Source organism: Pan paniscus, chromosome 5, assembly GCF_029289425.2.
Source record: "Pan paniscus chromosome 5, NHGRI_mPanPan1-v2.0_pri, whole genome shotgun sequence".
Lineage (NCBI taxonomy): Eukaryota > Metazoa > Chordata > Mammalia > Primates > Hominidae > Pan > Pan paniscus.
In genome coordinates, this window is record NC_073254.2 from 52,120,284 (window position 1) to 52,133,301 (window position 13,018).

The 13,018-nt window shown below is 52.9% G+C and overlaps 1 protein-coding gene across 9 annotated transcripts in view; it reads right to left on the bottom strand.

Moving 5' to 3' along the window:
• Positions 1-13,018, bottom strand: part of MDGA1 (MAM domain containing glycosylphosphatidylinositol anchor 1) — a 67,491-nt gene that overhangs the window by 16,119 nt on the left and 38,354 nt on the right. For 7 of the 9 annotated variants that reach the window (XM_063604883.1, XM_063604882.1, XM_034962025.3 and 4 more), the window contains exons 3-10: positions 11,396-11,570; positions 8,843-9,039; positions 7,947-8,079; positions 7,421-7,690; positions 5,152-5,481; positions 3,251-3,547; positions 2,124-2,408; positions 312-463 (exon numbers count right to left, since the gene is read on the bottom strand). In XM_063604883.1, coding sequence (XP_063460953.1) covers positions 312-463; positions 2,124-2,408; positions 3,251-3,547; positions 5,152-5,481; positions 7,421-7,690; positions 7,947-8,079; positions 8,843-9,039; positions 11,396-11,570 — 1,839 coding nt within the window. Of the gene's footprint in view, positions 1-311; positions 464-2,123; positions 2,409-3,250; positions 3,548-5,151; positions 5,482-7,420; positions 7,691-7,946; positions 8,080-8,211; positions 8,332-8,842; positions 9,040-11,395; positions 11,571-13,018 lie in introns of those variants that run through there. The other 2 variants (XM_063604886.1, XM_063604887.1) reach the window with 2 other exon arrangements.

Below are 13,018 nucleotides of genomic sequence, written 5' to 3' on the forward strand. Positions count from 1 at the left end.
TTGACCCAAGAGTTGATTCTATGTTCTGTGAGCAGTGCTGGCTCCCTCCCCCACGAACCCAGCAGACCCTTGCCTGCCCAATTCTCAGAGCTGTGCCTAGAGTCTGGCTCCAGAAGGGACAGATCCCTAGAACCTCCGATCTCTTGCTGCTATGTCCAAAACTTTTCTCCCTGCCCCTGAAGAATTGCCTCTAAAAGGGTCAACATGTCTAAGCCCCATCTCCGACCCTTCCTCTGGCCTTGATGAGCATTTCCAGGGTCAGCCACACCACACTCCACCTGCCCCCAGGCCCCCGCTCCCCCTTGGCCCACCTGGCGGATGCTGAGTCTGTAGTTGAGCACAGGGTCGACAGCGTCGGGCTCCCTCTGAGTCCACTGCAGCACGTAGGAGTAGTTCTTGGACAGCTTGTGGCTGCGGGTGGGGTTGGGGGTGTCGAAGTAAAACTCCGGGCTGTAGGCTTTGGCTAAGAGGGCGGGGAGGGGGGCATTGGGCCGTGGAGGGTGCGGGGGAGACACAAAGAGAGGAGGTGTGGGAAAGGGAAACAAGAGGATGAGGTGGAAAACAGAGAGGGGACGGAGAAACAAAGAGAAAGGGAATATTGTGAGGTGGGGAATGTTGGGAGAAGAGGGGATTGGGGAAAATGAGGATGGGATAGGAGGGAAAGTGGGAGATGGAGACAGGGAGATTGGAAATTCCAAGGGGTGATATTGGTGAGAAGAGAAAGGCAGGCCGAGAAAAAAACAGAGTAAAGAGAAATTTAGGAAGACACAGAAAAGGGATATGAGGGAAGATGGGGAAAGAGATTGGGGGAAAGACACAAAGAAGAGTCAGGGATATTGGGAGGAAAGAAAGAGAAGGGAGAGGAGGGGAATAGAGAGAGGAGTGGGGAGACAGGGAAAGTGTGGGAGAACAGGGGAGAAGGGAAGGAGGTGGGAAATGTCACAGGGGCCTCTGGCTGGCAGGGCTGGGTGGAGGGGAGTGGGGAGAGGGCCAGTGACCTGCCGTCCTATCCCCCTGCTGTTGAGTGAGGGATTCAAACAGAAGCTGAAGGGCCAGTCAGTCAGTTGGGTGCTGCTGGGAAAGCTGTGTATGCCATTGAATGGGGGACAGACATCCCCAGGCTCTGCTCCAGGGGCGCTGCCACCAGCTTTTGCAGGGAGGCGGCTCTCCTCACATGGAGGAAGACCATCAGCAACCCAGGCAGCCCCTCTTGTTCCCCTAGGCCTCCCTCACCACCACCTCCACCCCTTTCTGACCCACCCATTGCCACCTGCAGCCCCTGACAGCCCACCTGAGAATGCCTCGAAGAGCTGGGGCTGAGAGGGGTTTCTGGGCACCGAAGGGCCTGCACCTCTAGGGTGCCAGCTCAGGAAACGTGTGCTGTCTGGCCCAGTGCCCCACAACAACGTTCCAGAGAAGCTGCTGAGGGGCGTCTTCTCTCCTCTAAACTACACCTCAGGCTCCCGAAGGGTTCCCCATCTGTAGCCTCAGGAGTCAAGGACGAGCGGGGAGGGGCTGAGATGGGGCTGTGGCCTGGGCTTGAGGGGCTCTAACGCTGGTGGAAGCGGGGCTGGAAGGGATGCTGCCTGCTGCTGGAACGGCTGGAAGCTGGGATTGGACCGAGCTGAAAGGGGTGGAGCCTACCCCTTACGCAGGCGGAGCCCAGACGTGGCTTGGATGGGTTTCGAAGGGGTCTAGGCCTGGTTTGGGTGCTGGTAGAGAGGCGAAGCCTAGGCCTGTGGGAAGGCTATGTTTGAAAGCGGCGCGGTTGTCACACGCCCAGGAAGCGGGCTGAGCTGTAATGGGCGGGGCTTAGGACTGGTAAAGGCATAGGCGGGCCTTGGAAGGCGAAGGCCTCAACCTCAAGGGAAGGTGTGAGTGGAGGGGCGTGGCCCGCACCTGGAGGGCGGGGCTGGGAGGCCCAGGTGGGGATCCGAGTGGCACGGGGCGGGGCCTGGCCTTGGCGTGGGCGGGTCTTGGAAAGGCCGGGGCTAAGCCTGGAGTAGGTGGGCATCAAGGGGGCCAGCGGGCCCACCCAGGCAAAGAATCACTCGGGCTGGGATTGGGGCAGAGCCTGGCCCCTGGTGGGCGTGGTAGGTGGGCGGGACCCACTGGACGCTCACCGGAGACCTGGAAGAGGCAGGCAGCCGAGCCCACATCGTTGGAGACGCTGCACTCGTAGCTGCCGCTGCTGTCGCGAGTTACGGCGTCGAGGCGCAGCTCCGCGTGATCCGGCGCCTCGGCGGCGGCGGGAACAACAGGCGGCGGCGGCAGCAGCTGCCCTTTGAAACGCCACACAGCCGAGGCGATGCGCTGGGGGCTGCCTCGCAGCAGCGAGCAGCGCAGGAGCACGGGCCGGCCCAGCGCCTGGCGCACGTCCTGGGAACTGGGCTCCACCTCCGGCGGGACTGGGGGCGGGAGCGGCGGTCAGCGGGGCCTCTCCCCAGCGAGTGGGGCCTGAGGAGTGGCCCGTGGGGAGGCAATGCGCTCGCCTCTACTGCCGTGAGCCCCCGCCAGGAAAAATCCCAGGGCGGATGCACACTCGCAACACATCCCTCCAATGGCCACGCTCTTACCTCCCAACCTGCAGATACCCACTCCCTCCTGGCCATTCTCTCCAGCCATGCTTCCCAGACCCGGCCTCCAGTCACGCCCTAAGTGGGCCCCTCGCCCCACGCCCACCCCAAGCAATGAAATGCAGGATAACGCAGGGGTTTCGCGCATAATCTCTAAAGCTAGATGGGCTGGGTTCAAATCCCAGCCCTGACTCTGTGAGACTTTAGGCAAGTTACTCAACCTCTCCGTGTCTCGGGTTCCCTGTTTGTAAAAATGGGGGAATAACAGAATTTATTATAGGGCTGTGGGGGGTTAAATGAGTTAGTGCATTAAAACTCTTAGAACAGTGTTTGGCACATGGTGGTAATTTTCATCATCTTGTTATCAGACAGTGTTTCCCTTGAGTGTCCTTCCTCCTCCTTCAAAATCCCATTTCCACCTGGCAAAATCAAGTAATTTTTTTTTTGTTCACCGGGTCCCTGAAAATGAAGATGGGAGATACTTGATGAAATGGAGCAAAGAACACAGACCTCCGTGTCCTACAGCATGGGGGTGTCAAGGAGCATTAGGGGTATCAGGAGTAGCTGGTGGGGTTTGGTTGGACTGGGGTGGGTGAGAGGATGAAGAGGGGACAGGCCGGCTGGGAGCCAGAAGGAAAGCTGGGAAGGTAGTCCGGGTGGCATGGTGGACTCACACTGCACGTTCAGCTGCACCTGGGCCTCACGGGGGCGCACGTTGAAGCCATTATAGCGGGCCGTCTGGCAGCGGTAGGTCCCGCTCATGTCTCGGCTCACTCGCTCCAGCCGCAGCTTCCCGTCCGGAGTCTCCTCCAGGGGCAGCCCCGAGGGCAGCAGTGCAGCCTCCTTGTCCACGCGGGACCAGAGCACTGGCGGCCGCGGCTTGCCCCGCACCTCGCATTGCAGCTCGGCAGGCGATCCCTCGCGCACGGTCACCACGGCCCTACCCTTGGGCACACTGATGGTGGGCGGCACTGCGGGGGTGATGGTGATCGGCGGAGAGGTAGGAGCGGAGTTAGAGCTCCCCACTGGGCTCTGCCTTCTGGCTCCTGCTTACCTCCCCCTAGGGGCAAGCCTCTCTCTCCCATCCCAGACTTCCCACTGGTCCCCCAGTATTTCCAAAGCAGAGCTCACTTTTCCAAATCCTCTCCATCTCCTGGGTCTCCACCTCAGTGTCTCCCAACTCAAAAAGAGACCTGAAGTCAGCCTGGCCTATATTCCTTCTACCCCAGCACTAGTAAGTACTAGGGATTCCACCTCTCAAACATTTCTAAATATATCCATTCTTGGTCCTTCTGTCCTACTCCGGGCCCTGGCCTATTTAAAGACTTCATCTTCTCTTGCCCTAGTGTGTTATCACAGGCTGCTAGTCTGTCCTACAACATCCTTGCCCTTTCGTCCTAAGTAATAGGATACCTAGTTTTCAGCAGGGCTTATAGCCACCCAGAAAAAAGAGTACATCTCCCAGCCTGCATTATCGTTAGCTACAGCCACGTGACTAAATTCTCGCCAATGGGATACTAAGGAAAATGAGGGCGTTTAAAAGAAGCTGTACCCCTCTTCTCCTTCCTGCAGAAAAGAATGCAGAATAATGGCTGCAGCTAGAACTGCCATCATGGCAACGTGGCACATGCTAAGGATGATGGAAGAGCAAGCCAGGTGGAGCCTGGGGCCCTGAGGACTTGGTGGAGCAGAGCCCCTATACTAGCCCTGACTGCTCACCAGCACAGTTTTACATGAAGAAGAAATACACATCTAGCTAGTTTAAGCCACTGTTAATTAGGGTTATTTCTGTTAATAACACTGTTAATTTCTTTTATTCACGGCAGAACTTAATTCAACCCAACACATTGCCCAATCAGAGGGTCTTTTGAAGACTTCCATGAGTCCCATTGCACATTACATCAAACAAATTAAGATGTACCCATGTTCCACATTAAATATAATTTAAATACAAAGTTCTTATTTGTAAATAGCTCTACAAGGCAAGCTGAGGTCCAGTGATCTTGTTAGTATAATATATACTCTATAAACATTTATGCATTTATTGGCTTGAATTGTGCAGTTGTTTCTTTGTATTTTGGAACCAATTAATTTATTTTTCCGGGCCCTTAAGACACTTCCATGCCCTAGACATCAGGCCTATGAGCCAAATGGAGGAAACAGCCCTGGGTCCCTGCTCTGGCTCTAAGACATTCCAACTCCCAAGCCCTCTACACACCGTACAGGCTAAAGAGTAGTCTCTCCCTTTGAGGCTGCACTGCCCTCAGGGAACCCTTTCCAGGCTCTCATGTATCACAGTTTGCAATGATATATTTATTTGTGAGACTATCTGAAACGTGTTTGCCTTTCCTCCTAAGCTCTATGAGGGCAGAGCCTGTTTTGCCCACCGCTCTACCCCAGGACCTAGCACAGTGCCTGGCATATTAACAGGGACTCAATAAAAGCATGTGGCATGAACAAATGGTGGCCTCCTCACTCTGGCTTCCCTTTCCCAAGCCGTTGCCTCCCCACTACCTCCTGTCTGTGGGCCTCTCCACCCCCCTCACATTTCCGCAGTGCCCCTCCAGCTGCCCACCTGTCTCAGAGGAGATGTTGACCTCGACGCTGAGGTCAGGCACGGGTGCCCCTGGGAAAGAAGCCATGCACAGGTAGGTGCCATAGTCACTGAAGTGCAGGTCAATGAGCTCTAGGCTGCTGGTGACTGCGGGCAGCTCAGGATCATTGCGGGTCACCAGCAGCCGCTTGGACATGCGTGCCGGCTTGCCATTCTTGAACCACTGGTAGGTCACCTTCTCCTGGGGCACTGCATCCACGTGGCACGATAGCTTCAGGTCCTGGCCCAGCTGGATGTTCTCACTCTCTTTGATCACGTCAGGAGTGATCTGGAATGTAGCGTTCTTCATGGCTGTGAGTGGATGGGGAGGGAAGGGTAGTTGGGGTTGGCCTGACTCCAGGGGTCCATGTCCCACCCCAACCCAGACCCAGCTTCTCCCCTCTAGCTGGCCCTTCTGGGGATAGGGGGCTACAACTCCCCCAGGTGAAACTATCACTTTTCTCTGCCTGGGAATTGTTTCATTTGTTCAGATGTGCTTTAACAGTTCAAAAAAGGTCACTGCAGAAAAGCAGGTTTGGTAATAACAGAATATACACTATGTGAGAGGCACTGTTCCAAGCACTTAACATGGATTTACTAGTTTAACCCATCCCAGAATCTCTGAAGGAGATGCTTTATTACCCCCATTTTACAAAGAAGGGAACTGAGGCTCAGACAGCTTAAGTAACTTGCCCAAAAAAGTAGCCAATCTTGAATTCAAACTCAGAGTCTGAGCTCTTGACCACTACAATGCTTTGTTTTTATCATTGTTTTAAACCTTAAATATGCAAAATACACATTTGGAAGCATGCACTAGAATATAATAGTGGTTCTATCTAGAGAGTGGAACTGAGGAGAATTGACAATTGAATTCTTACATTTCACTCTTTTGTGCTGTTTGACTCTTTGTAATAAGTGAGTATAATTTTTGTAATAGGAGACCAATACGATCACTTTACATGTAATTACATAAAAACACAGCATTTGGAAAGAAAAAGGTCTGGCCTCTTAGAAAAATGTGGATCATGTTTGAAATAAGCCAAGAGTTAAATCGAGTTTTTAATCAGGTACCCAACTTTCTGGACAGGACACTGGCACAACAGGCACAAGTCAGGTCTGTGCTGGGAAAGGCGGGCTCTACAGCCACCCTAAGAGGTGACCATTAGTATTTGATGTAAATTGAGATCTTACCAACCCAGGCTTAAAAGGCCAAATGGAATCAGGTGGAGAAAAATAATCTTCTGATGGGAAAAGTACCATCGAAGGAAAAAGTAGTCATTAGTCACAGTTTTTAACCTTCTTTCTTGCTCTGATTAAGTAAAAAGTCACAGAGAGCTAGTTTCTTTCTGTGAGGAGAGTCAGAAAGAAACTGACTGGTCAGTGAGAGATGAAGAGAGTCCATGTAATCAGTGACTCTCAGTGGAGTTCGGCAGAAGCTGTACTTTATGTTCAAGTGCTAAAGAGCTGGAAATAAGCCTGGATCTTTAAAAAGAACAATCAAAACCAAACAGGGAGTGTATATTCAGGGCAACTTGAATCGATGCTCTCAGGTGGCCAAAATATATTTTAAAAAAAAGAAAAGAAAACAAACAAACAAAATCCCTAAAGCTGCACAAGCAGAAAAATTTAGTTTTCTCCTTAATTCAGAGTGTCAAAATCAAGATCATAGTGAGCAGTTAATTACTGAGGCTGAGGTTTAATAAGAAAAATGTTTATACTTCTTTAGACTGTGCTCAAAGTTTTGGATCATTTTTCATTTAGTAATTATCTTCAGATTCACTTAAATACTTCCCTAATAAATATTTCCATATAGGGCATATGGAAATGTGTGTTATTTTCACTTAAATTCAGTTAATCACATAGAAACCACTGTACAGGGAGAAAGCCAGGAAATTACTCTTGAAGCCTAGAATGTCCCCATTTAGCTTTTGCAGCCTCAGTTTCCCAATCTTAAAAAAAAAAAATGTAGGTAATCAATCCTAGCCCTTCCTACTTCTTGGATTGTTGAGGTTACATTTGGAAATGTAGATTGTCAACTGTCAATAAAGCTTTATACAAATTTTATTCCTTCTGCCATCTGCTGGCAGTTAGCTGAATTGCAGGGAAATCGAAGGGCGTGGAACATCCTCTGCATGACTCATCTACCAAGGAGAAGCAGACAGGCCCCTTTCCTAGTTCATTGGTAGCTCCCAAAGACCAGGGACCTTGTCTGCCTCACAACTTCCCTCCCACCCCTTCTGAGGCCACGTACATCGCACCAGCAGGTTGACAGTCTTCTTGGCAGGGTTGCCCACATTGTTGGTGGCTGTGCAGTTGTAGTAGCCAGAGTCCCGGGCCTGCACTGAAGGGATGCTGAGGGTGCCACCCTGGGCCAGAGCACCCAGGGGCAGTGGGCCAGGCCCATGGGACCACTGCAGCTGGGGGAGGGGATCACCGCCTGTCAGCAGACACTGCACCGTCACATTCTCCCCAGGGTTCACCACCAGAGTTTCGTTCACAGACAGCTTCAGGGCTGGTGGTGCTAAGAGGACAAGGAGGGGGGTCTTAGGGGACTGTGAGGCAGGGCTGGATGTTGGGGAGAGTAAGGGGCTAGGAAAACCATAGAGGCTGGAGAAGCCCTCAGGGGAGATGAGAGGGGAGAAGACGGAGCAGGAAGAGGAGGGGAGGGGCCAGACATTAGTGGCAGTGTGCCTGGAGTCCCTGTGGGGTGGGGCACTATCTCCTGGTTGGGAGTTAGCTCAGGTAGGGAAGGAGTATGGGGAGGAAAATGCCTGTACCCGTGGTGTTGGTGAGCCGGAAGGTGATGGCCTTGTCTGGGATGCCGCACACGTTACGCACAGACACCTGGCAGGTGTAGCTGGCATAGTCCTGGGGCCGCAGGTTCTTCAGCTTCAGGACCTTGGTCTCCCCCTGGGCAGCAGTGGACCACTGGGGTGAGGTGCCTGCTTGAGTCTCCAGGGATCCCGCATACTCATTCACCCAGCACCAGAGCCTACCACAAATGCCTAATTCCCCTCTTCCCATCCCCAACCCCACCCTCACCATTTAGCCCCAGGGGTCCTGAGCCTGGGGTGGATGCTACACTCTCCATAGCCTTGGCAGTGCCTCATCATGGGATTCTCTGGGTCTGAGGTTGCCCTTGTGCACACTGGCAAGTACCAGGCCTTGGTTTCTCCAGTCTGGGAAATGGAGGGGTAAGAAGGGAACTTACTCGTACAACCCATACAAACATGGGGCTGGCCTGCAGCCACCGCTGAAAGCCCTCCTTGGCAGAATGGCATCACCACCATCTCCTGGGACTATCAGGGCCCATGGGAAGAGGAGTCATCTCCTCGCCCCCAGATCCTGCTGTGCCTGGCCACAGGTTTCCAATACTCTGCCACCCAGCAGCAGACTGGGATGACCTGTCTGCCCCTAGGGGTGCCTTTTCCTAACTAGCAATGTTCCTGGAGGACATGTTGCCTCGGGGACACTCCTGCCCTCATTGCTGCTCCCTGGCCTTTCCATCTGATTTTTCTGCCCCAGGCTGTCTGAACTCCAATCAGAATGTGTGTTTCCAAAGTAAGAATAGAATTGTTGAAGTCAAGGCAGTCCCAAAAACTCAGCCCCATGCCCCCCTCCCCTGTTGGATGCAGGAGAAGTGGTATGGGGCGAGCCAGCTGCCCATCCTGACCTGAGTGTAGAGGGGCTCATAGATGTCAACCCCATTGTCCTGGCTGTGGGATAGGGTATCGGAACCCCGCTTCCAGATGAAGCGGGCAGGCGGGTTGGAGTTGACAGTACAGCGCAGGAACACCGTCTTCTCCTGGTAGAAGTTGCCTCGCACATCGCTCACCGTCTGGTGCACCGTCAGCATTGGCTCATCCAGGTCTGCAAGGGCACAGCCCCCATGGAGTCAGGACTGGGTGACCCCATGGTTGGGGGGCTCAGGCTCCTGGCAGCCCTTAGGAAGAGCTGAGCCACCCTCAACAGACATTTCCAGATTGCCAGATGCCCTCTCAGCCCTGCAAGCTTAACTAACCTGTTAGAGGCAGGGGATAGGACTTTTTCCTTTTTTTTTTTTTTTTTTTTCTTTTGAGACAGAGTCTCACTCTGTCACCAGCCTGGAGTACAGTGGCACAATCTTGGCTCACTGCAACCTCCGATTCCCTGGTTCAAGCAATTCTCCTGCCTCAGCCTCCCAAGTAGCTGGGATTACAGGCATATGCCACCATGCCCAGCTAATTTTTGTATTTTTAGTAGAGGCGGGGTTTCACCATGTTGGCCAGGATGGTCTCGATCTCCTGACCTTGTGATCTGCCCACCTCGGCCTCCCAAAGTGCTGGGATTATAGGCATCAGCCACTGCGCCCGGACTCTTTCTTTTTTTTTTGAGACAGAGTCTCACTCTGTCACCCAGGCTGAAGGGGAATGGCGCAATCATCGCTCACTGCAGCCTCAACCTCCTGGGCTCAATTGATCCTCCCACCTCAGCCTCCTGAATAACTGGGACTACAGGCATGCACCACCACACCTGTCTAATTTTTGTATTTTTTGTACAGACAGGGTTTCACCGTATTGCCCAGACTGTTCTTGAACTCCTGGGCTCAAGCAATCCTCCCGCCTCAGCCTCCCGAAATGCTGGGATGACAGGTGTGAACCACTGCATCCGGCCAAGACGACAGGACTTGATGCCTTCCCAGACTTCCTCTGAGCTGTGCCTCCCAGGGACCTGCATGAGGGTGTCTAGCTTTGCAATCTCCCATCATGGGATGGAGGAAGCAGCTGCTTCTTCAAATCCTAGTTTAGCTGTTAATTTGTAATGTGACCCACCTAAGTCCCTTCTCTCTCTGGGCCTGTTTCCTCATTGGTAAACTAAGGTAGCTTAGTAGTTCTTGGCCCTGTTTGCCCAAGAGCATTACGTGGAGATTTTCTTTTTAATACTGATGCCTGGCAGAGCTCATTGATAGTGTCAAAAGTCAGAACAATGATTGCCTCCCAGGGGGGAGTTATTGACTGGGAGGGGGCATGAAGGAACTTTCTAGAGTCCTGGAAATGTTCTATCTCTTGAACTGGAAGTTGTTTACACACACACACATATGTAAAAAATCATTAACCTTTGCACTTAAGATTAGTACACTCTATTGATTAATCCTCACTTTAAAAAAATAATTAAAAAGCTTAAGAAATAATCGATATTTGGCCCCACCCCTGATCAATTACATCAGAATCTCTGGAAGGAAGGCCCAGGCATCCGTCTTTTTAAAGGGTCCCCTAGAGAGCTTAATGTATGGCTGTGAGTCATAGGCATTGACAGTACACATTCCAACATCTTCCAACGAATGTTCCAGCAGCCCATCATTCTGCCCCTTCCACAGCCTACTGGGATAGAAGTCACCACCATGGCCATGAGAGGAGGTGGGCATTGGTGGGGTCCAGGCTATGCCTGCCAGCTTCTTCCAGGGCCAATAACCTAAGAAATGGCCCTCAGCTCCAGGGTTTGGCAGGACCCTGGCTGGCTGATGAGGGACAGAAGAGAGGTCTGGGGTGTCAGTGTTCATCACTCTACTGAGTCCCACTTAGGGAGTGGGAGGATGTATAGCTAATAGGTAGGTTCATTATAAGCCTTAAAATGGTGCCAGACAGGCTCCTGGGCCTGGGCCAACAGTTTCTGGGTACCTGACTCAGCCTGACGGATGACTCAGGAAAACAGGCTCCTCAGGCTAAAGGATTACCCGTGGAGAGCAGGTAGGGACTGGCGGCTTCTCATGCAGCTAGCAGCTAGGACTCGGGGAGTGGGGCTTGGTCCTATATGTAATGTAGTAAGGAGGGAAATCTCAGAGCTGCAGCAGGACAAAAGGAGAGACATGAGGTACTGTGGGAAGGGCAGCGGACAATGGGGAAGAGATCTGTGTCCTCATCTCAGCTCTGAGGCTACCCCGCTCCATGCCTGTGGGCAAATCACATGGGACCTCAGTTTTCTCATCTGCAGAAGGAGTGTAAGTCAACCCATCCTGCCCTCCCTGCTCACCTCAAGGGAAGTTGCAAGGTTCATATGGGATTACAGGTGCGAAGGTGTAGATGGTAGAGGGTGGTACACACCACCCGGTACCTCTTAGGCTCCTCCACCGAGGTCAGCTTCTCCGTTCCACTCCATCCCCACTTCCCCACCTCACCTCATCCCTGGGGCGCCCTCTGGCCCGGGCTGGGCTGTCAGGGCCCGGGGAGAGAGGGGGGCCTCAACTCACACTGCACGTCCACGCGGATGGACTTGATGGCCGGCACCCCCACGCCGTTCTCAGCCTTGCAGTAGTAGCGGCCGCCCTGCGTGCGTGCAATACGCTCGATGCGCAGCGTCTCGTTGAACACCGATGTCTCCTGGAACTTGTCCGAGGCGCTACCTGCCGTCTTGGTCCACCGTACCTGGGCCGCCAGGCGGGGCAGAGTCAGACTGTCAGACTCACACGGGGTGGGGGCCTCAGCGCTGAGTGCCCTGCAACGGCACCCCCTTTCTCCCATACTTTTTCACAAGCGCACGTGGGGCACACGCAGGCCTAGGAAACGAACCCAGACAGACTCGTGGGAATGCACAGACAGGGTAGGATGCCACGGAGTCAAGAGCTGGGGAATCCGGGATCAGAGGGAAGAGGCTTTAAATGGGGGCACGCAGTGCTGTGGTTAAGAGCATGGATTCGGCCGGGCACAGTGGCTCACGCCACTAATCCCAGCACTTCGGGAGGCCAAGCGGGCGGATCACCTGAGCTCAGGAGTTCGAGACCAGCCTGGCCAACATGGTGAAACCACGGCTCTACTAAAAATACAAAAATTAGCCGGGCGTTATGGCGCGCGCCTGTGGTCCCAGCTACTCAGGAAGCTGAGACAGGAGAATAGCTTGAACCCGGGAGGCGGGGGTTGCAGTGAGCTGAGATCAGGTCACTGCACTCCAGCCTGGGCAACGGAGCAAGACTGTTTCAAAAAAAAAAAAAAAATACTGATTTCCATCTTGGTCAGTCATTCCAGGGAAAGCCAGCTATCAGGTCCTGAGCCGCCCAATGGAGGAGCTCACTTGGGGAGGAATTGAAGCCTCAGGCCAACAGCCGCGTGAGTTAGCTTGGAAGTAGGTCCTCCAGTCTCGGTCATCCTCCAATGACTGCACCCCTGGCTGACAGCTGGATTGCAGCCTTGTGAGAAACCCTGAGCCACAGCCAGCCGGCTAAGCTGCTCCCGGGTTCCTGTCCCACAGGAACTGTGAGACAGTACATGTTGTTTGAAGCCCCTAAGTTTTGGAGTATTTGTTATGCAGTAATACATGACTAATACACCATGATACCCACTCTGCAAGATTATTATGAGGTTTACAAAGAAAGTATATAAATCCCCTATGTGCGGTGTCTGGTATACATTAGTCACTCAACAAATTTCTATTATTATTAATATTGTCTTAGATTATAGAAAAATATCAAGGATTGCATGAGAAACCTAAGCCTACTACTCAAGGTGCCAGAGTTTTAAGAAAAACAGATCAGTTCTAGATAACTAAGTCTAAGGAGTGGGGTAGAGGTAGGGGCAGTGGGTAGGGACTTCAGTCTTTAAGTAGGGAGGCTTGTTTATTACAGAGACAGGGCAGGCAGCCTGATCCTGGTGAACAGGTCAGGCCAGAGGCCAGAAAAGCAAGGCTGGGGAGAAGGGGTGAAAGGGCAACCTTTCTCATGCAGGGAGGGACCACCCAGGACCACAGTGTTGCTGCTCTCATCCCCTGCCCGCATTTCACTCTACCCTCATGGAGCTAGAGGTTACAAAACCTGGGAAAAGTTAGAGGCAGTTTCAGGCAAGACATACCAGATCAGAGAGTGCTTTGGAGAGATAACAGG